At 40.0% G+C, this 23,285-nt stretch overlaps 1 protein-coding gene and 1 non-coding gene across 2 annotated transcripts in view; both read right to left on the bottom strand.

Annotated features, from left to right (window-relative positions):
- TOP1 (DNA topoisomerase I) overlaps nucleotides 1-23,285 on the bottom strand; it is an 85,319-nt gene that overhangs the window by 53,633 nt on the left and 8,401 nt on the right. The window contains exon 3 of the mRNA XM_068987842.1: nucleotides 1,152-1,254. Coding sequence (XP_068843943.1) covers nucleotides 1,152-1,254 — 103 coding nt within the window. The remainder of the gene's footprint in view (nucleotides 1-1,151; nucleotides 1,255-23,285) is intronic.
- On the bottom strand, nucleotides 262-368 carry LOC138091956 (U6 spliceosomal RNA). The gene has a single exon (XR_011145981.1). It is a non-coding gene; the product is annotated as a U6 spliceosomal RNA (small nuclear RNA).

Below are 23,285 nucleotides of genomic sequence, written 5' to 3'. Positions count from 1 at the left end.
CTAGAAACAGGATTACTCCACATCATTTGAAGGTCTTGGTATTAGCATTATTTTAATAATTAGTTATTATTACAATGTGTAGAATATTAAATTGTATTTTCCTAATTTTTTTTAAATTTTGATATGTTGGTATATTTTATTCTATCTTAAATTCTTAAACTGGTCTTGTGTTTGTACAACAGCACATACTCTTGTGAACCTATTTATATTTTGAAATTTTACTAGAAATGCTATCAGTTAATATTTGGGTTGATACAGCATAAAAATATGGAATGCTTCACAAATGTGTGTGTCACCCTTGTACAGGGGCCATGCTAATTGCCTCTGCATCGTTCCAGTTTTAGTGTATGTGCTGCCAAAGCGAGCACTCCCTGATGAACATTGTTGAGCACCTAGTGTTTTCACTGGTTATTTGGATATCTTCTTTTATGAAGAGCTTGCTCCATCCTCTCATGAATTTTTCTGCTGGATTATCTATCTCATTTTTATTTACTTGTAGATTTTTGTATACACTGGATAAAAACTTTTGACCATATATTTATGTTAAAAATATCTTGTCTATAGACAATAAGCCACCCTAATGAAGTAGTTCTAAGAGACTCTAGGTTGAAGGCACTTGCGCTTTAAGTTCCCTCCCACAAAATTTAGGTCATTATGGGACTATCATACAGCTTTCCCCCAACAACTGCTTTTAACTCAAAATGAAAGTTTAAGTCCTCATTTTCAATAAGTAGTCCTATACCCAAAGATACCATGTCTTTGGGCTTAATCACCTGCCACCTACACCAAAAAAATGAGGAAAAATGAACAAGAAAACACCTTTCTGATCCCTCTTGGATCCCTGAGAGCAACACCTCTGAGTTTCATTTACACTGGTGGTCACTGGCTTTTGTGAGAACTGAACCCCTCTGGTAAACTGATGAAAGCTAGGAATGCTCACTTCAGGAATATCTCATATACCCAACCTTTTGTATATGATTTCAGGGACTAATAGACCATGGAAGGCTAAGTTAATAATTTTTAAACTTAAACCCTTTAAAGTACAGAAAGAAGAAAAATATCAATCAAATTAAGGTCCACTCCAAGTAAGCCAAGCCCACTTGCATGATGAGGGACCTGAACGAGGAGGGGCCTGATGGTCCAGCCCTTACCTGTTGCTGTGCTTGGACTTCTCTCGGTCCTTCTCCTTGTCCTTCTTGTGCTCTCTGTGCCGGTGTTCTCGATCTTTATGCTTATCCTTGTGTTTATGAGAATCTGCAACCGTAAGAGACGGGTCAGTTATAGAGGAGTCGTGAGCTATCTCCAGCCCATCTACCTTGATGAGCTGGTCAAGAAGCACAATGACAGGACTTAAACGGCATGGTAGCTATCTATAATAGCTTATTCCACTGGAGAAAAAGACTTCACAAACCAGCCCAGACAACGTATCCCATCACCCTACGTCTAAAACCAAGGTATGTTACAAATAAGCAAGAAGCGAAGGGGAAGCCAATTCTACTGTAAAAGAAGATAACAGTTTGGCGTTCTTCTCCCTAGACCTGGTACCAGGAAGACTAGGCCATAAACGATTCAAAGGATAAATCTTGAACACCACATCTCAAGATCAGATGGTTATCTATGTAACTTGTGGAAATCCAAACCTTAAGAGACATGAGTTTTTAAATCAACTTTAATGAAGTTTAATTTCTACACAGTAAGATACATTTCAAAGATACAGAGTAGTAAGTCCAGCAGACATATGCCCAGACATAACCCCTACCACAATCAAAATTTAGAATTTTTCCATCATCCCTGGAAGTCTCCCTTGTGCCCATTTCCTAGTCAATCCCCATTTTTACCTCCAGCCTGAAGCAACCACTGATCCGCTAGCGCAATGGATTAGACTTGTCTAAATTTCTAGTTTCACATAAATGGAACTACAGGATATTCTCTTTTGAGTCTGATTTCTTTCACTCCACATATTTTTGTCATTCAACCATGTTGTTGGATATATCAGTAGTTGATTAGATTTTACTGGAATGGTAATCCATTGTTGGGATACACTGCAATTTATTTATCCATTCATCTGCTGATGGACATTTGAGCTATTTTCAGGCACTGGCTTTTTTATGAATAAATCTGCTATGAGCTTTCATATACAAGTCTTTGTGTAGACATGTTTTAATTTCTCTTGGGTATATACTTAATGATGAAGTTACAGGGTCACCTGTAAATGTATGTTTTACTTTACAGGAAACTGCCAAACTGTACTGCAAAGTGATTATACCATTATACAGTCCCATCAACAATGGATTAGAGTTCCAACTGCTACAAATTCTCACCAATATCTAATAAAATCAGTCTAATTTTAGCTATTCTAGCAGGTATGTAGTGGTATCTCACTGTGGTTTTAATCCAGTTTACTGATTAAAATGATGGGCGTCTTTTCATATGCAGATTGGCCACTCATATCTTCTGTGGTAAAGTATCTCTTTAAGTCTTTCCTCCACTTAAAAAAACTTGTTTACCTTATTACTGCATTCTTTATTTGAATCCCTGGTGGCTTAGCGGTAAAGAATCCCCCTGCAATACAGAAGATGAGGGCTCAATCCCTGGGTCAGGAAAATCCCCTGGAGAAGGAAATGGCAATCCACTCCAATATTCTTGCCTGGGAAGTATCATGGACAGAAGAGCCTGGTGGGCTACAGTCCGTGGGGTTGCAAAAGAGTTGGACACAACTTATCAACTACACCATCACCACCACAAGTTCTTTATATATCATGCATTACAATTTTTTGGTTAGACATGAGTATTGTGAATATTCTTTCTTCTAGGAGTTTTATACAGAGGTAAGAGGCAGGGAACATTTTTAAAATCTATAATGATGTACAGCACCATTTTTTGTTGTTGTTTTAAAAGACTGCCTTTTCCCCACTGAACTGCCTTGGGCCTCTTAACTGGAAATGAAGTGACCATAAAATTGTAGATCTGTTACTAGACCCCAACACAGAGTGTATTAACTCCTAAAGCTTCAGAGGAGAGCTTTTTTCCAATAGTAATTTTGAGATCAGATAATATAGGTACTTTAACTTTGTACCTTTACAAAATTGTTTTGGCTATTCTATCTTCTGTATTTCCATATAAATTTTAGATTTAGTTGGTTGATTTCCTAAAGAAAAAAAAAGCCAGCTAGGAGTTTGTGTTCACAGGACAATTTGCAGAGATGTGACATCAAAATATTGTGTCCTTTGATCCATGAACATGGTATCTCTTTCTACTTTTTTAGGTTAGTGACTCTCAAATTTTAGCGTATCAGAATTAACCCAAAGGCATATTAAAAATGCAGCTCACTGGAGTCAGGCCACCTTAACGTTGACTGTGAATCAACTGGAAGTTCATGTATTCAATGCATGTGGTGGTTTTAAAATATGTCCAACAGATTCTTTGATACTCTTCCTTTCAAGTTATGGCCTAATTTCCTTCTCCTTAAGTATGGGCTAGACGTAGTGACTCACCCCTAAAAACAGGACAAAGTGGAAATGTCAGTGGGCAGGCCATCAAAGGGATTAGATCTTCTCCTTGCCCTGGGCGAAGACAGTTGCCACACTGTTACGACACTCAAGCAGCCCTATGGAGAGGCCTATCTAGTGAGGAAGTGAAACTTCCTGCTAATAGTTATGTGTGTGAATGAACCACCTTGGAAGTGGGTCCTCTAGTCTTAGTTAAGCCTTCAGATGACTGCCAACTCAGACTCTGAGCCACAACCACCCAGCTAAGCTCTTCCTGGATTCCTGGTTCACATGAACTGTATGAGAAAACAAATGTTTGTTATTTAAGGTGCCAAATTTTGAGATAACATGTTTAATAACAACAGACAACAATAATATACAGACAACGTGTGTGTTCCACACTACTTCTTGCTCACCGCAAAAATAAATCACATTTGGCATAATCCATTAAGTATCTATTCTGTGCCAGGCCCTAGAGAAACAGAATTTGCATGACCATTTCCCTAGCTATAAGAAACTCATCTCACTGAGATGGGAAAATAAAAGCATGTGGTATCAGAACCCAATCTTTCACATAGCATAGAGAACCCATCAACTTCTGAAAATCTCAAGTCCAAAATTTTAAAATGCTGTCAATCTGATACAAAGCTGTTAGCCCCTGTTTACCTGATAATAATTAATACCCTGATTTCTTCTGCCCCCACCAAGTACTTACAGTTAAAATCATAATAAATGGCAAACCATGCCACTAGCACTACAACCAGAATGAAGCCTGTGTTGTTTGACTTTGTTTACAGGCCAGATTTAACAAACAAACAACAGAGCAGGAGCATCTGCTATTATGGCCCAAGGCTATGGCAGTAATGTAATTAAAAAAAAATATTCTGTGTATACAAACACATAAACATGTCTGAAAAAGACTAGAAGACAGACACCAAATGTTAAAAGTAGTCTGGGTGGTAAATTTATGAGTAACTTGAGTTTTTGTGTGTATACTTTGCCTTTTTTTCCCCCAATTTTTTCCCCAAGATGAGTCACTTTCATAATAAAAAACATAAGTTAAAAAAATTACCAGGCTATAAAACTTTATGTTGACAAAAACAAATACTGGTGTACACTAGGAAAAAGTAGTATTATTAACTCACTAAAAAGCTTTAAAGAAAAAGAAAACTAAGTAAAAGATATATTGAAAATAATTCCAGGTAGGTTTTAGATAACCAGTCTGCCAAAAACATTATTGTTTTAAGTGTGCAAAACCTCGAAGTTGATTTTTAAAGCCAAATCCCCAATTCTTTCAAAGCTATTGCTAATCTAAAAACATAAAACCAAAATGTCTGGTAAGAAACTTAAAAGCTGTAGCTGAAAATTCCACCAGTGCAAATAAGACCTAGGTCAAAGATATGAACCCCAAGTGTCCCTATTAAAAGTTACCACATGTCTACTACATGTTCAAATTGTGCTATGTGTGCTGAGATGGGTAGAAAACCAACATATGTCAATGACTTTAAATATCCTAATAGCTGTAGTATAGTTCTACAGGGGAGGCTGGACCTTCTGAGGAGAAATGACAGGGGGGCAGAATGGAATTAGCTGATCTCCTGAACAACAAAAATGTGTAAACAAGCTAAATAACCAACAGAAAGGGAAACCATCAGAGTAGATCTGCACTAGGTAAACAGATGGATAGCTTTTATAGATGCATACGGACATACTTCCAGGTGAATGATGTCTGCAATTAGCTTTAAAATATTGTCAGCGCCCCCTCCCCGCAAAATGGGGGGATATGGGGATAGATAAAACAAGACTGGCATGAGGTTGATATTAATAGTTATTGAAGAGGCAGATAAGACACATGGGAGTTCGTTGTTATTACTCTATTTAAATAGGCTTGAAACTTCAGAATAAAAAGTTAAACACCTATTTTTAAGCTTTGTCCCTTCCAATCCCCTATTTTTTTCTTATTATATAAGGGTACGGCAAGGAGAAGACTAGCCTAGTCCAAGAGAGGATTTGTGTTAAGGAGCAGTAAGAGATAAAGCTTGATAAAATTAACCTAAGAGTCAGGGTGTCCTATTCTCAGGATGACAAGGAGCCACTTCAAGGAGAAAAGGAACAAAATGAAAGCCATACTTAAGGAAGATTAATTGAAGGGCAGTGTGGGTAGAAGGTAAAAGTAGGAGCAAAATAACTAGCTAGTGTTTTTGAATCAATCTAGAAAAAAGTGATAGCAAAGAGACTAAGAAAAAAATGTAAAAACATGTTGAAAAAAATGGAAGTAGAATCCAGTTCTAGGAACTCATGGGATGTGTGATCAATAAACGCAGAAGTGTCAAAGAAGATTCAAAGACTCTAGGTCAAGGCGGCTAGAACAAGGTGCCTTAGAAGAAGACACAGGAAATCTGTGCAGGACAAAAATGAGGAAAACAAAAAGACTGAAGAAATGATGAAACTAACTCAAGTCCTGTTGTATTTAAGGTAACAGTGGGACGTTTAAAAATGGTGGACAGAAGAGAAGTCAGTAAGTAGAAACTGAAGCCAATAAGAGCACAATGATGTATGTACCCCATGGCGAAAATGTTTGCAGACAGCATACTAACGGATTTGAAGATTACTTTTAGTACATACTCTTTCCCTTAACTGGAGTTCATCTAAGAATAGATATTATTAAAAATGTTTTGTAGAAAGGATCTTGCCACTTAATGCACCTGTTAAATGCAACAAGAATTGTGTTGATTTTGACTAACAGATTAGAAATGAAAGGCACAAGCCATTGCATATTCAGTTCAGTTCAGTTCAGTCACTCAGTCGTGTCTGACTCTTTGCAACCCCATGAATCGCAGCAAGCCAGGCATCCCTGTTCATCACCATCTCCCGGAGTTCACTCAGGCTCACATCCATCGAGTCCGTGATGCCATCCAGCCATCTCATCATTGCATATTAAATCATTAGAAAACCTCATTCACCCTCCTGATAACAAATGTTTCAAATCCTAGAATTCAAATATATAAATAAGATGAAGACACAGGAGGAAGACCACTGAAATCCTTGAGAAGACAGAAGACATTAACAACTAATTCCTTTCACTCTAACTTAAGGATAGATATGTAAATGAATAAAGCTAGAGAACAGGAATCAACATCTTTTGTTACAGTTATCTAAGGTGTTCCTAAGGTCAACAATGTTCTGTGGTAAGTGAAGTGAAGTGGCTCAGTCGTGTCCGACTCTTTGCGACCCCATGGACGGTAGCCTATCAGGCTCCTCCCTCCATGGGATTCTCCAGGAAAAGGACTGGAGTGGGTTGCCATTTCCTTCTCCAGGGGATCTAAAGAGACTTCCAAATGACAAAAGAGGTTAAGTATCTGTGTCTTTCCCACTTGCAAGAATAGTTGTTAGATATCACTACAAACTTCCAGATGTGTAAGATGGACTCAGAAAAGGCAGAGGAACCAGAGATCAAATTCCCAACATCCGCTGGATCATTGAAAAAGCAAGAATGTTCCAGAAAAACATCTACTTCCACTTTATTGACTATGCCAAAGCCTTTGACTGTGCCGATCACAATGAACTGTGGAAAATTCTTAAAGAGATGGGGATACCAGACCCCCTGACCTGCCTCCTGAGAAATCTGTATGCAGGTCAGGAAGCAACAGATAGAACTGGACATGGAACAACAGACTGCTTCCAAATCAGGAAAGGAGTACAATTCCCATTTCACACAAGACCAATAGTATCTCTTTCTAAGGGTACATTCTGCACAAGGTAGTATGTTTATGTATTATCTCCAGTTTTCACAACTCTGAGCAGTACTGATTTTACCAAATCTAATATACATTTTTGCTTAACATCTCTGGAAAGTGCATATAGTTCATATAACCCCCATAGAGGGGGAATCTGGTAATATTCAGCAGAACTAAACTATTAATACATACTAACTTTTGACCCTGGGCTTCCCAGGTGGTAAAGTGGTAAAGAACCTGCCTCCCAGCGCAGGAGACATAAAAGGTGTGGGTTCAATCCCTGGGTGAGAAAGATCCTCTGGAGGAGGATGGCAACCCACTCCATCCAGTATTCTTGCCTGGAGAACGCCATGGACAGAGAAGCCTGGCGGGCTACAGTCCTGTATAGGATCACAAAGAGTCAGACATGCCTGAAGTGACTTAGCATGCACACATACATCTTTTGACCCAGCCAGCCATATCTAGGAATGTAGCCTGAAGATACAATTTGAAGGTAGAAAATTTATGCTGGTCTATGTATATATGAAGGCAGAGCAAATTAGGTCAGTAGAGAAGAAATTTTTAATTTTAGACTTGCTGGAATGGATTAAAATTCCTTTCCTTCCTCCCCAAATCTCAAATGTCAAACGACCTTAAAGCAACAGTGTTTATACTGCATCATGATGTTCCTACATTTAAAAAGGTAATAGACATTTTCCTAAATGTCTGTACATGAGACATGTGCCATTACCTCTGGCTCTTACACGATGGCAGAATTTTCAAGTTTTCTGCCCTGCTGTTATTTCTCAGAAAGAGTAGTGGCAGTACGATTATGGGTATTTTGAAAAATAGTATTAAGAGTAAAAATAATGAATCTGGGTTACCTGCCTCCTTTGTTTCCAAGTGAAAAGTTATATACTGAGGAGAAACAATTCCACTAGAGAACAGAAATAAAAAGCTTAGGATCCAAGAGGGCAGAGAAGTATTTAACATAGACTTTCTGGAGGAGGAAGGACTTCCCAGGTTGCTCAGTGTTAAAGACCTGCCTGCTGAAGCAGGAGGTGTGGGTTCAACCCCTGGGTCGGGAAGATCCCCTGGGGAAGGAAATGGCAACCCACTCCAGCATTCTTGCCTAGAAAATTCCACAGACAAAGGAGCCTGGTGGGTACAGTCCATGGGGTGGCAATGAGTTGAACACAACTAAGCAACTAAGCACACACAGAGGAGGCAGTGTTTGAGCTAAGTCTTACTAAAGGCTAAGAGGGAGTTAGCATGGTTGAGGACAGACAAAGGGCATTCTTGGCAGATGAGCCGTGAAAGCAGACAACCTATTATTGTCATTATTATTGTTGTTGTTGTTGAAAAACTGATCTCATGTTTGAGCAAAACCAAGTGAGATATACTTCCTGCCAGCTAGGAAACGCTAGAGTTGATTCTTATTCGTATATATAAGAATTAAAATCCCAGAGTTATATTTAATTTGTCTAAAGCCATGTGTCCCAAAAGCAGTTTCTTAAAAAAGATACAGAAACACTCCTACTGCTTGTAGCTTTACAGTCCTAATCCTCTGCTTACAAAATACCTAGGAATAAGAAACTTCAGTATCAAACAAATCCAGCAAAATTTGATACAACTGTTTTAAAGTACTTGAAAGGTGGCCTAATCCTCGGGTAACAGTGAAACTGCAGGTTTGGAAACCAGGTACAGAACCAGACCCAAGTAGCTAGAACAGCATCCAATGAGGTGTAAGATGAAGAGTTCACTCCTCACAGGGAAACCAGACACATATACAAATTACATGAAAAAGGAAGCCAAGCCAATAAAACACCTTGTTAAATATGTTCAAGAATGGGAATTCCGCAGCAGTCCAGTGGTTAGGACTTCACACTTCCCCTGCCAAGGACCTGAGTTTGATCCCTGGTCAGGAAACTAAGATCTCACAAGTCACTCAGCACGGCCAAAAAAAAAAGTTCAAGAACGATGCTGTTAGAACAAAAGATCACGGTTAAACCCTAATGACAATCAGAGACATCACAGACAAGCACAGCATGTTGGAAGCAATCCCTGAAGGAAGCAGACTGTTTCAACAGAGTGGAGAAGATCTGATTCAAATCCTTGTTCTACTGGTGACTGTATAACCTTGGGGGAAAGTCACTTAACTACGGGGTCTGTAAGAATGCAGCATAAGTCTATGAGTAAGAGCTTCAAATATGTTCATTGACTTGAGACCTGTGATCTTGGTAAATTTACCTCTTTTATAGATGAAGAAACTGAGATGTAGAAAATTTAAGTGACCTTAAATAATTTTATTTCAAATTAAATCAAATTCTTTATATATGGTTGTGACTTCCCTGGATGTCCAATGGTTAAGAACCTGTGCTTTCACTGCAGGGGTGCAGGTTCAATCCCTGGTCAGGGAACTAAGATTTCACATGCTGCATATAAATTAATTAATTAATTTAAAAAATTCTTTGTGTGTGGTTGTAACAGAATTCTTGGCTAATTTCTACAAAATTCCAAGCACACTGACAACTGTCAACAAGGTACAATTATTACTGAATCTTCTGCATGATTAATTTATATAAAACTGAAATAAGCCTACCCAATCAGTCCAAATAACTTAAGGTTCAGGTTTTATACACGCATTTAAGGCAGCAATCCAGGCCCATTCACTTTGTCTGACCAGCCAATGATGACTAAAAGGCTATCTGCATCCAGGAAAGAGAAGGACTTAAGAAACACCAGTTAACACCCCCAGGTAGAAATATCTGCATGAGTTTAGCAGCAATCAGCAGGCAGCTGAAAGTGTTGCCAAGTTTTTCCACCCAGGTTCTCTAATGCAACTACAATCCAACCCAAGCACTTTGTTAAGAGAGAAAAAATGCTAAGAAATTGGCAACATTTCTGACCCTTTTAGCAACTATTCCATGATCATGGGCTTCCCTGGTGGCTTAGACGGTAAACAATCTGCCTGCAATACAGGACAACAATCTGCCTGCAATACAGGACACCAGGGTTCAATCCCTGGGCTGGGAAGATTCCTTGGAGAAGGGAATAGCTACCCACTCCAGTATTCTTGCCTGGGGAATTCCACGGACAGAGGAGCCTGGCGGGCTACAGTCCATGGAGTTGCAAACAGTCAGACTAACACAGTGATTTTAAGGATTTCACTTCACCATTCTTCTAAATGATTAGGGTAATCAGATCAGGGCAGGAGAGAGACTCCTTTGCTTCCTTATAAACAAAAGCAGAGGTTTCTCTGGTACAGAGAAGGATTCACTGCCATGTTTTGAGGCAGACCTCTTTACATGGACTTTTGACAAAGGGTTTGAGACTTAAAGAAGTAACTGTATAATATGATGGGTTCTTCCTTCAAATATAGTCATGTGGAGAGGACGGGAGGTGGGAATGCTTATTCAACCAAAAGATGTCTTCCCCAAAGAAGCCCTGAAACAACAGTCAACCTTTGCTCAACTCTAACACAAAAATACAGTCAGTGCATTAAGAAAATAGACAGTGGAACGATTTGGGTGAAAATACTTGGTGAAAAAATTAATTTTCTAAAGGAGATATTTATCATATGCTCATTTATTAAGCCACTTCTATTGGGATAAGTCTTTGCACCTTCTTCCTCCTTGACCTTCAAATCCATGGATACCACTTTCTCAGAAGCTGGAGTTCAAACAAAATCTCTATTCTACACACACTCTACATCTAGTACATTCTAACATTTTAAGACTGTTTTTGCTTAGGACAGATAACAAGCTGGTTTCAATGATAAAGACTGACATCCGGAGTGTGGTCAGTATCAGGGGTGTGTGAGAATCTCCTCAGCAACTTAATGCAGAACTAAAAGGAGTCAGGAAGGCTGAAAGTCTGTCACTGAAGAGCGTATGGGTTGAGGGGTAAAAGAATTCTACCCTTCCCTCTCCCCAACACAGCTGTCTAAATTCAGACTTGACCAATGTTGATGCAGCTTCAGTCCAGGAAACCTAGTCTGTGATCCACCTTAATGGGTGGCTGATTTCAATTTGTAGTCCATGGAGGAGTCTTTATTACTGTTTTTTGAAAACTTTTAATTTTATATTGGATGTAGCTGATTAACAATGTTGTGATAATTTCAAGTGGACAGCAAAGGGACTCAGCCATACAAATACATGTACCTTATCAATATTTTATACTGACTCTCACTGAGAACATTTCCAAAATTCCAGTGCAGAGTTAATAGCCTTTCAAAGTATGTAGGACGGAGGCTGATCTGGCTAAAAATTCAAAGAGCTCCAGATTTAAGAGAAAAATGTCAGGAGGATTCAGCTCTAAAGAAAATCCTTCAAAACTCAAGAATGAGAGAAGGGACTAGTAACATTTTCAACTTTTAAAGTCTAAATTATCAGTTGTTCTCCCCAGATGTATACTGTATATAACAAGACCTTCTGTCATGAACAGACTTGTTCATTACTGAAACTAATGGGGTTTCATTAGGGACCTCGTACTCTTAAGCTAATAACACAAATTAAAAAAACACCAGCTGAGAAGACAGCAGATGGAAAAAGTTTTTCTTCTTCTCTCCTTTACGAAACTGGAGTTTACAATATTCATCCATTCAAATATTTACTGAGTACCAACTCTGTGTCAGGCATTGTTTTAGGTGTGGCAGTACAGCAGGAAACAGTGCCAAGTCTCTGGTCTCCCCTGAAGCTCCATAAAAAGCATCATAACCACCCCAACCCTTCCCAACAGCAGCAGCAGCTGTTAAGTAACTCTGAAAACGGGAAGTTGGAGGGGGGAGGTCTCCACAGCTGCCCAAGTTTTCCTTGGATACACCCCCATGATGTTCCACCATCAGACTTTAATTCTGCAACTGGAAAAGACCTTCGTAAGAAGTTATGAAGGGACCTGCCCCAGTGGTCCAGGCTCCCAATTCAGAGGGCCTAAGTTTGATTCCTGGTTAGGAACTAGATGTCACATGCTGCAACTAAAAAGGTTCTGCATGCCACAACTAAGACCTGAGGCAAACTGCTGTTGTCATCCAACTCTGCGAACCCACAGACTGCACCACACCAGGCTTCCCTGTTCTTCACTTATCTCCCGGAGTTAGCTCAAACTTATGTCCATTGAGTTGGTGATGCCACCCATCCAACAAATTATAAAAAACAAAAATGTTATGGACGCCAAGTCAAAGAAAGGGTCAGACAATCAGATGAAGTTGCCAAGTATTTTGCAAAGTGCTTAAGTTTTTGTCCTCAATATTCAATACTTCACAAAAGTCCATCACCAGAAACTTGGTAGTCCACTGCATTAAAAGACTGAGTCTTTTAACTACAGCATTTCCCATTTGTTTTTATCAGTTCTGCAACACAATTTCAAATTTTAAAAATGGATCATTTTCTCAAATGTCTACATAATCTAGAAGAAATGCCAGAAACTAACTTAAAAACACTTAGGTGAACCTATCTTGGTTCTGGAACATCAGCAACCCTTAAGATTAGTGTTCAGCTGTTCTTTCATGTCCTTGCCACGGAAGACACAACATGAAGCAGCCAACAGGTTTGCTTTAGGCTTCAATCTCATACAAAAAAAAGGGTTAAGGTCACAGGATGTTTTTCCTTCCAGTCCACTTCCGCATTTAAAGTGGACTCCTTTTATGCTTTTACAACACTACAATTACCTTAATCTGTCTCTTCAGCCCCTTCCTGTCTCTGTACCCTATTTTAACTTGTTTTATAACCTCCTCTCCCATCCTACTCCTATTATGCTCCTTCAAGTTCATCCTCCTCTCTTCCTCTGGCTCCCACTCCCAGGGACCAATTAATTGATTACATTAAAAATAAAACATGAGTACCGTCTTTCTAGCTTCCATATGCACGCATTAATATACAATACCTATCTTTTTCTTTCTGACTTACTTCACTCTGTATATCAGGCTCCAGGTTCATCCACCTCATTAAGACTGACTCAAATGTGTTTTTTTTTAATAGCTGAGTAATACGCCATTGTATATATGTACCACAATTTCTGTAGCTGTTCATCTATTGATGAACATGGTTCCTCCATGTCCCAGCTATTGTGAAAAAGTGCTGCAAGGTGAACACTGGGGTACATGCGTCTCTCGATTATGGTTTTCTCATGGTGTATGCCCAGCACTGGGACTGTTGGGTCACACAGTCATTCTAGCTTTTTAAGCAATCTCCACACTGCTCTCCATTGCGGCAGGGCAGCAACGGAGATGCAGACAGAGAACAGACTTGCGGACACGGCGGGGGAAGGAGCGGGTGGGACGAACAGAGAGAACAGCGTGGAAACATAACACTACCATATGAGAGACAGGAAGTGGGAATTTGCTGTGTGACGCGGGGAGCTCGACCCAGTGCTCTGTGACAACCTAGAAGGGTGGGAGTAGGGAGGGAGCTGGAAGGAGGGTTCAGGAGGGAGGGGACACATGTGTATACCTGAGGCTGATTCATGTTGATATATGGCAGAAACCAACACACTACTGTAAAGGAATTATCTTCCAATAAAAATAAAAAAAACCTGCAATGTCATGACAGGGTCCTAGGTAACACTTATTTCTCTGCTCTGGTCTCAAAGTTTCTAATCTGTAAAATAACTTCTACTGATCTCTTACACTTCCAGTCTTAATAATTTTATGACCTTTAAAATTTGTTTTGGTTTAAAGAGATTAGGATATTAAAATATATATATATATAAATGCTTGAGAGCAGTAGTTCTCAAACTTTCCTGTTTATGAGACCTGGGAATAAGATCATCCTCAGATACGTCTATTTTAACACAAGGTCTCTAGGTAACTATAATCTAGAAACATATTTTGAAAAACCCTGCACTGTCGTTTCTTGGTCCTTTGAACAATGATTCATACCAAACACCAGCCACCTACAATAATGGACAGGCTACTGATTTTCAGTTTCTATTTTAATTAGATCTCTCTGTTCCTTTAAAGGGCAGGCACAAGGTGCTGAGTCAGTTGCTGGGGATTTTTTTTTTAATTTACAGCTGAGACTATTGAGTCTCTACAATTGAGGAAGAGAGAGATTTTCACCTGCTACTTTCCTAGCCCCTACCCTGAGAGGAAGAAGGAAGAGCTACATAAGGGATGACACAGCTACTGTAACTTAGACAAGGAGTAGGGTAGCAAGACTCTTTAGAAATTTTGTTGTTTGGACATCAGGGCAGAGTCATGCTTACAGATAGGTAACTCAAGTCCTGCCACTGGGACTCAGTTGTGAAGATGAATGACTACAAAAAAATGACTTAAAGCAGCCACAGATTATATGTAAATGAGTGAGCATGACTACATTCCAATAAAACGTTATTTATGGACACTGGAATTTGCATTTCATATAATTGTTCTGTGTCATGAAATAGTAAATAATATTCTTTTTCTAAATTGAAGTGTAACTGATGTAATATTATATTAGCTTTAGGTGTATGTAATAAATTTTCCCCAACTAGTTAAGGCAAATATAAAAGCCATTCATAGTTCATGGGTCATACAACAGAAGGCACAGTTTGCAGAACTCTGCAGCTACTTAACAGGGACTAGTAACTATCCCCAATGCCCAGGTAGAGACAGTGCTGTTGTTCTGAAGTTCTGTGTGTAAGTGAACAGAATCCTCCAAGCTTTACCTAAGGCTTTTTCCTAAATGATATCCATGCTCAACCTGGCTCCCACTTCTTCCCTCCTTTCAAACAGCCCATGAATGCCTATTATTCAACTTGATTTAAAAGTGGTTAAAATCGACTTGCTCTTGCAAACCTAGACAAAGTTAGTCACAAAAAGGAAAACTCTTGAAGAGGAGGCCAAGACTTAGCCCACTGCTAATTCTGCTTCTTAAGCAGCAAGCTAGTTAAATTTGTTATTTATTCCTCTTGAAGTGAGAACAACATCACACTTGTTTACATACTCCTAACCACCTCCAGTAAGATTCCTTAGTAAATAGGCAGACTTCAGAGAGCCTTCTTAAAATAAGGGGGTGGTAAATCCCTGGTTAACAAAAAAGATCCTTTTCCTTGAGTACTCGGATAAACAGAGGTTTTACTGATTTCTGGGAGTAACTGGTTCCAAGCACAAGCTGAACTGCTAAAAAATAAATTATCCAGGGGTCTTTGCTGCACAAGTAGGCAAGCTTTCTTTAATAGGAAAAGGATTATACATTAAAGTGCAACAGAGCCTTCTAGTCAATGAAACTAGCCTGGTAAGGCTCCACTGTAAATGAAGGTAAGTGCTCTAAAAAATGCATTTCCTTGGCCTGGTACCACATGTACCATTACAACCCAGAATTCCTAGGAGGCAACTGAGTCACCCAGGCTCCCCCTTACCTTGTTTTGTGTTACATTTAAGAACTCAAGCAGTAGCATCAGACAGGTTTTGATGAGCCTCCCAGTTGTGTCGCTTAATAACTATACAGCCTTGAGCCTCAGTTTCTTCAAAAGTAAAGTGTTCAAAACTCAACTATTTATTTCATACCAATTCCATTTCATCATCCTACACCAAAAATAACATCATAATTGAAGCTAAAGGTGAAGGAAATTGGATCTGTCCCTGGTCTTTAAGCAGTTTACTCAAGTTATTTCCTAAGACCTCACATGTTTACTATATGGCAGTGGTCAAGCCTACAAAATCCCACTTTGTTCCATCAGGCTAAGGCTGTCTGGCTAACGATGGGCCTACTTATAAGTAAGTCAACACTCACTCGCCATGTTCACTGTGAGCACGCAAATAACAGGAAGACCCTAAGTGGGGCGTAGAAGTTGTTCTGATCTGCTTTTACTATAAGCAACACGTGGGGTGAGTTAACATCTTGGGTGCTATTTGCTTGCCTGGACAATCTTAGATTCTCTACCACTTACAGTCAGATATTTACTTATTACTGACTACAACTGAACAAATATGAATTAACTTCCTAGTATTCAATTCAGTTCAGTTGCTCAGTCGTTTCCGACTCTTTGTGACCCCATGAACCACAGCATGCGAGGCCTCCCTGTCCATCATCAACTTCCAGAGTCCACCCAAACCCATGTCCATTGAGTCGATGATTCCATCCAACCATCTCATCCTCTGGCGTCCCCTTCTCCTTCTGCCCTCAATCTTTCCCAGCATCAGGGTCTTTCCCAATGAGTCAGCTCTTCACATCAGGTGGCCAAAGTACTGGAGTTTCAGCTTCAACATCTTGGAGTTTCAGCTTCAACATCTTGGTATTGCAACACGCTAAAAACTTGCAATTTCAAATGACGTTGTAGGCTGAAACTAACCATTTTAAAGTACAGTGATCCATAAAGATATATGTAAACATAAGTTGGGCTTATACTTTGGGCAACACTTTGGCCACCTGATGTGAAGAACTGACTCATTTGGAAAAGACCCTGATGCTGGGAAACACTGAAGGCAGGAGGAGAAGGGCACAACAGAGGATGAGATGGTTGGATGGCATCACTGACTCGATGGACATGAGTTTGAACAAGCTCCGCGAGTTGATGGACGGGGAAGCCTGGCGTGCTGCAGTCCATGGGGTCGCAGAATTGGACACGACTGAGCAACTGAACTGAAGTTGGGCTTCCCTGATGGCTCAGCAGGTAAAGACCCACCTGAAATTCAGGACATGCAGGAGACTTGCATTCAATAACTGGATTGAGAAGATCTCTTAGGGAAGGAAATGGCAATCCACTCCAGTATTCTTGCCTGGAAAAATCCCATGGACAGCAGAGCCTGGCGGGCCACAGTCCATGGGGCTGCAAAGAGTCAAATATGACTGTGCACACATGCAAATGAAGTTAATCTGTTTTGTCAGCTACAAAACAGACATGACTTATCTCACAGGGTTGCTGAGATAAAATGAAAATTTATTCAGTCCAAAGCACCTTAAATGTTCATCTCTGTGTAGCACTAAAAGGGTCAAGTAAAATGGAAAGCTGTCTGACCTTTACAACTGCTCTGGTAAACTCTACTTACCAGTCATAAATACCCTTAGCATGTCACCCAGGATAAGGCAATGCAGACATACAGAAGGAAGTTCATTATTCAAACTCATAACACAAATTCATACCTGTTTTGGATTTTAAAGTTCCAAGAGCCCCAGCCTCCCATATTCCAAGCAAAATCTAAATTCAAATCTCTTTACTCTTACCTAAATTTTATCTAGAGTTGTGCTGTCCTGCATGAAGCCACTAGTCACACGTAGCTACATTTAAATAAAATTTGAAAATTAAGTTCTTCGGCCACATGAGCCACATGTGGCTCAACAGCTTCATATGGCCAGCAGCTACCATGTGGAAGAGCACAGATTGAGAACAATTTCCATCATGAGAGAAATTCTACTAGACAGTGCTAACTGAAAATCCTGAATCCAGGTCAACACCTTCCTTTCACTAGTAAAGAACATGAGGTACCACGCTGTGTGATTTGCTCATCACAGCTGACAAAACCAGGACTGAGACTTCCTTTGTCCTGACTCCTTACCTAGCACTCTCCTCTCCACCAGAGACTCCTCTGCTGGAGCCCTGTGGGGGGCCTTGGCCCTACATAGCAAGACACTATGCTATGTAGTTCCTTAAGGTCAGCAGAAGTTTACCTGGCTAAACTGCCACCTCAAAAGCAGGGCACTTCTGTAGAGCTCCTGGAGAATCAGAATCTCAGTGAGGGTCACCCAGAGGGCATTTCAATTGAGGTATTTGTCCACTAACGCATCAGTCAAATCAGTGATTTTAAGTTTCAGGAGAATGGCAAGGAAGTCCCATTTTACTAACTTGTCTTTGTTCTCTAAATACAAGACAAAGTGGTAGTTTTTACCTTTGCCTCTAAAAGTAATTCGGAGAAGGCAATGGCACCCCACTCCAGTACTCTTGCCTGGAAAATCCCATGGACAGAGCAGCCTGGTAGGCTGCAGTCCATGGGGTCACTAAGAGTTGGACACGACTGAGTAACTTCACTTTCACGCATTGGAGAAGGAAATAGCAACCCACTCCAGTGTTCTTGCCTGGAGAAACCCAGGGATGGGGTCGCACAGAGCTGGACACGACTGAAGTGACTTAGCAGCAGCAGCAGCTAGAGGTAATTAACCAGTACAAGATCCTCAGGATGGTGATTCCCATTTCACATACTCTTCAATAGTGAGTAACATTTCCACAAGGGCATCTCTGTAGTGAAAATGCTTCTTTCCCAGGGGGCAGAGCTTAAAAAGAAAAAAGGACTTGTCTAACCTGAAAATGTACCTTCTTGGGCCAGCTCAATTAGGACAGGCCCATTCCTGCAGCTTGTCCTCCTTTGCTTCTAGTAAGTAGGCCCTGAACACCTGGGAAGTAGTGAAAGTGACTCTAAACCTCCTATGCTACAATGGCCCACCAGCTCAGCCTAAGCTGCCTTGTTTCCAAAGGGTGTGGGCCTCTAAGAGCCCCAAGTCCACACCTTGCCTGACCACAAAGGTATCCAGTAGTCACACATCCTATTACTAATTCAAACGAGGGGCCTTTTTGTCTAGAATATCACTACTGACTGTGCTTGAAATGCATTGTCAAAGTGTAAGCCTGAATATGTATATGCTCTTTAGAAGCCTTCCTGGTGCTAAGTAATTGACTCCTTTTTTGGTCCCATTATGAATTACTCCAAATTCCTAGGTATATGAAAGTACAAAAATTGAGTAAGTATTAAGGTTCAGCTATGGGCGTTGTGAAAAAACAATGAACACTGTTTAAGAGGCTGAATTACTACAAAACTAATTATAGGCTTCATATGAATCAGAGTCGTCATCTGCTCAAGGTCACCCAACTACTGACAGTTGAAACCAAGTTTATCTAACTCCAAAGTCTGTATTTCACTGGTAAGGATGTGGACTTCGTCAACTGTCTTTCATTCCTTCTTAAAATGTGAGGCACAATGGGAGAAGGTGAACTTAAAATCTTACTCTATTCCATCAATTCTAAAACCTCAGTGTGTATCAATCACCTGGCTAACTTGTAAAACCTAGATGGTTGAGCCCTGGCTCCCGGAGTTTGAGACAGTAAGTCTGGATGAGGCCAAGAATTTACATTTCCAGCAAATTCTCAGACAATGCTGCTGCTGCTGATCAAGAAACTGCACTTTAAGAACGAGTGCTCTATTCAAATCCTGCTACTTCAATCAGTGCCATCAGTAACTAGACCCCTAGTTTAATCTGAAGACAGTGAACTCCACAGGTTAGATCCCCAGCATTCCACTGAACTATTCTCCACTTAACCTTCTAAAGCCTGCCTTAACCATCCTAGGAATGTTAGTCTGAAAACCACCCCTCCCTCTTTGAGCGCCCCCTTAGTCACCCAATCTTAAAAGATGACATCAGGATCAAATAGAGGCTAGTTAACTATGGAAGCAGGAGGATCAGAAGTTTGATGAGACACATAGTTAAACAGCTGCAAAGTCAGTTAACTATCTCTGCTATTTATTTAAATGCTTGTTGAAAGGTAGAAGATATTTAGAATGGGGATAAGTAACAAGCTTTTATAAACAGATTTGAACACACTGTTCTGGTCCCTTTTTAAATATTCTATAAATTTAACAGCTGGACCAATGGAGTAGTACCTTAATCAAATGAAACAAAGGAGACCTTAGCTAAATAAAACAGATCAGTTTCTCCAAAGGTGATTTATGGGTTACCTGTATTAAAATCATTTCGAACTGTTAAAAGGTATATTAAAAATGCAGGTTTCTCAGTAGCACCACAACAGAATCAATTTCAAGGCAAAGGACCAGGATTCTGTAGTTTCACTAAGCACTCCAGGTGATTCTTATGCAAATCAGCTTGAGAACAATGAAAAAAGTGTAAAGCTCTCAGTGTTCCTCAGGTGATCATCAACTAGTTGGTGAACGAGGAGAGAGGGAGGATCCCATTTCACAACTAAACATCTGTCAGAACCATCTGTATTGACCATATAAAATGAGACAGTGCTCTTGCCCACTTCCTTGTAAGTAATGGGCAAACCATGTAAATTTCTCCAGCCTATGTCTATTCCTCCAGAATGAAAAACTGGAAGAGAACAATAAAGGGCTCAGTGAAAGCCACAGAAAAGTGGTTACTTGTGGCTTGGGTTTAAGTGTTGACTGCAGGCAGATTTCACTGGAAAGGAAACTGAGTATTAAGGCTATGTCTTCAACACTGAAACAGGCTCTGAGATGTTTCTAACCCCCAAGGAGTTTACAATACTTAATGCTTTCCTAAAAACAGGTAGGAAAATGGAGATGGAATACCAAATTCTAGCTTTCCCAGGTGGCACAGTAGTAAAGAATCCACCTGCCAATGCAGGAAATGGATGCCCTGGAGAAAGAAATGACAACCCACTCCAATATTCCTGCCTGGAAATTCCAAGAACAGAGGAGCCTGGTGGGCCACAGCCCATGGGGTAGTGACTGAGCGTGCACAGACACCAAATTCTAAAGACTAAAGAGGTATTCCTGGGTAAAAAGGAACATTTTAACAGAACAAAACATGATTACAGACTTGTGGGAGAAGAACACACACACACTGAACTTTTTTCTGGGAAATAAGGTTGCTGCAGAAGGCCTTTAAGAAAAGAAATAAAGTTTTCAATAAATACACTGAGCAAAAATTTTTTTAAACTTTACTATTTATTTCGTGTCTTAGGTCAGGCAGTGTGCAGCCTGCATTCCCAACCAGGGATTGAACCAGAGGCCCCTGCATTAGAAGTTCAGAGTCTTAACCCACTGGACCACCAGGGAAGTCCATGAGCAAAATTATCTTTGTTTTTGTACAACAACACCTAAAGGCGTGCATAGTTACACATGTGCAATCAGTATGGATTCTGTTTGATAGTCCTCTAGTCTTTTTTATGCAAACACTCACTGTTTTCAATCACTTAGAAACATATTTCATCATACTGTACTTTAAACTATTCCCCTAAGAACTTGAGCTCAACACAAACTACCTGACATCTCAATACCAGGAGTTAGCTCCAGTCCTAAATAAGCTCTTTAACATTTTCCAGACTATCCAAGGAAAATTTTTAGCCTCTTGTTCACCCAACCAAAATCTCTTTCCCCATAGAGAAAACAAGCACATTTCTGCTAATAGACAACTTCCCTGACATTCTGAGATTAGGAGGATGCTAACATCTGTAAAAGATTATAAAGTTCTGTGGAAGTGCTGATTTTTATATCACACTGTACTTAAGGGAAGAAGGTGATTTGATTTTTAGGTGGAAAGAGTTAATTAATTACAGTCAAACCATCACCTGCAAGGAGATCAAACCAGTCAATCCTAAAGGAAATCACTCCTAAATATTCATTGGAAGGACTGATGCTGAAGCTCCAATGGCCACCTGATGCAAAGAACTGACTCCCTGATGCTGGGAAAGATTGAAGGCAGGAGGAGAAGGGGACAACAGAGGATGAGATGGGATGGCATCAGCGACTCGATGGACATGCGTTTGAGCAAGCTCTGGGAGTTGATGATGGACAGGGAAGCCTGGCATGCTTCGGTCCATGGGGTAGCAGAGAGTCATACATGACTGACCAACTGAACTGAAACCATCACCAGCTGAATCTCTGATGAGGCCACCCTATCTGTCCTGGACTTCTGTACGCTAAGGGAGTTAACTGGGAGACCTTTCCTTTCAGAGCTGGGGTGTGTGGCCTTAGAGAGCTTTCAGTTTCAAAGTGAAGTGTAACAAGCCGGCAGATAAAGACTAGACAACTTGGGCTTCTCCTCCCTTTTTTTGTTTTCTTTCCTGGTTAACTAAAACTGAAAATTTTGATGTTAAATGGCAAGAACTACTGTTGCTGCATCTATTCCTGCAAAAGCACACTGATTGTAAGACTAAGGCAGAGTAAATCTAACCTTTAGTCTCAATCATTTTTCTAGTGTTCAAATCACCATACATAACACTACTACGTACTTTGAACCTTCTCTAAGGAGTTTAATAGCTTTCGTGTGTTGCCCATGACATTTCATGGACTAACAAGGAGTAACAATAATAATGTCGCAGAGGTAAAGAATCCGCCTGCCAATGCAGGTAGACGCCAGGGAAGTGGATTTGATCCTTGGGTCAGGAAGAGCCCCTGGAAGAAGAAATGGCAACTCATCCCAGTTTCCCAGGACTTTAAGTACCGAGTCTAACCTCTAAGATTTCAGTTCTCCAAATTTAAGAAGATGGTGATTTCACAGCCTTTATTTCAGGCAATGCAGCTCAAGGATTTAAACTATTTCAGGCAAATATATGATTAGCCATTGTCATATGAATCTCCAGCACGGAATGTGACTGTTTCCAGTCACTGTGGCAAATCCACCTGTTCAGGGAAATCCGAAAACTAATCTTCTAAAATTTATGCAAAACAGGTGTCTGATAAAAAAATATAACGGAAAAGTCACAAAACTTAAAACTAGTTTATTTTTCTATTCCAGGTGAGAAAGGTATAATGAGTTTATAGGTATCCTAAAATTTTTTTTTCTGGAACAGTTACAAGTTTGGACACGTTTGGAAATCTAAGGTCCTAATTTCCCATTTTTTTTGTTAGGGAGAGGGAAAAAAAAAATCTCCTAGGATTGGAAATAAATGGAGACATCACTCTTTTTCACTGACAATGAAGCATTAGTTGCCAGAAAGCACCTTCCATGCCCACTTACCCTGGTACAACAGGAGCCTTTGTACAGAGGCCCAATGAAAAATATGGAACCCCAACAGAGGAAGTAAGTATACAGGCGTACAATTTACTAACTTCAAAGTATTTCTTCTGAGAACTCTATGGGTTTGTCTAGTTCATCTGTATTTAGTCACTACAGGTATTTACTTTCTAAATGTTTGAATAAATGAATACGGAAAATTAAAATTTCTATTTGTAATTAAATACAAAACTTTTAGTTTCAGATCTCTAAATACTGCCCCATCCCAACGGGAAAGAGGTGAAAGTTATTCGCTGGTGAAGATTCTTAAACTGTAATTTATCTTATGAGAAACAAAGTGGTCTGCACAGTCATAAAGCCAAGGGAAGTCAGTACTCTCCTGAGTCCTACCCATCTCAGATTCACAGCAACATGATCATATTCAAGGTGCCCAAGTGACTCTTCTCTTGGGTAAAACC

This window comes from Capricornis sumatraensis, chromosome 15, assembly GCF_032405125.1.
Source record: "Capricornis sumatraensis isolate serow.1 chromosome 15, serow.2, whole genome shotgun sequence".
Lineage (NCBI taxonomy): Eukaryota > Metazoa > Chordata > Mammalia > Artiodactyla > Bovidae > Capricornis > Capricornis sumatraensis.
Note: the sequence above shows the minus strand (reverse complement) of the source record. Positions and strands in the feature narration are given on the sequence as shown.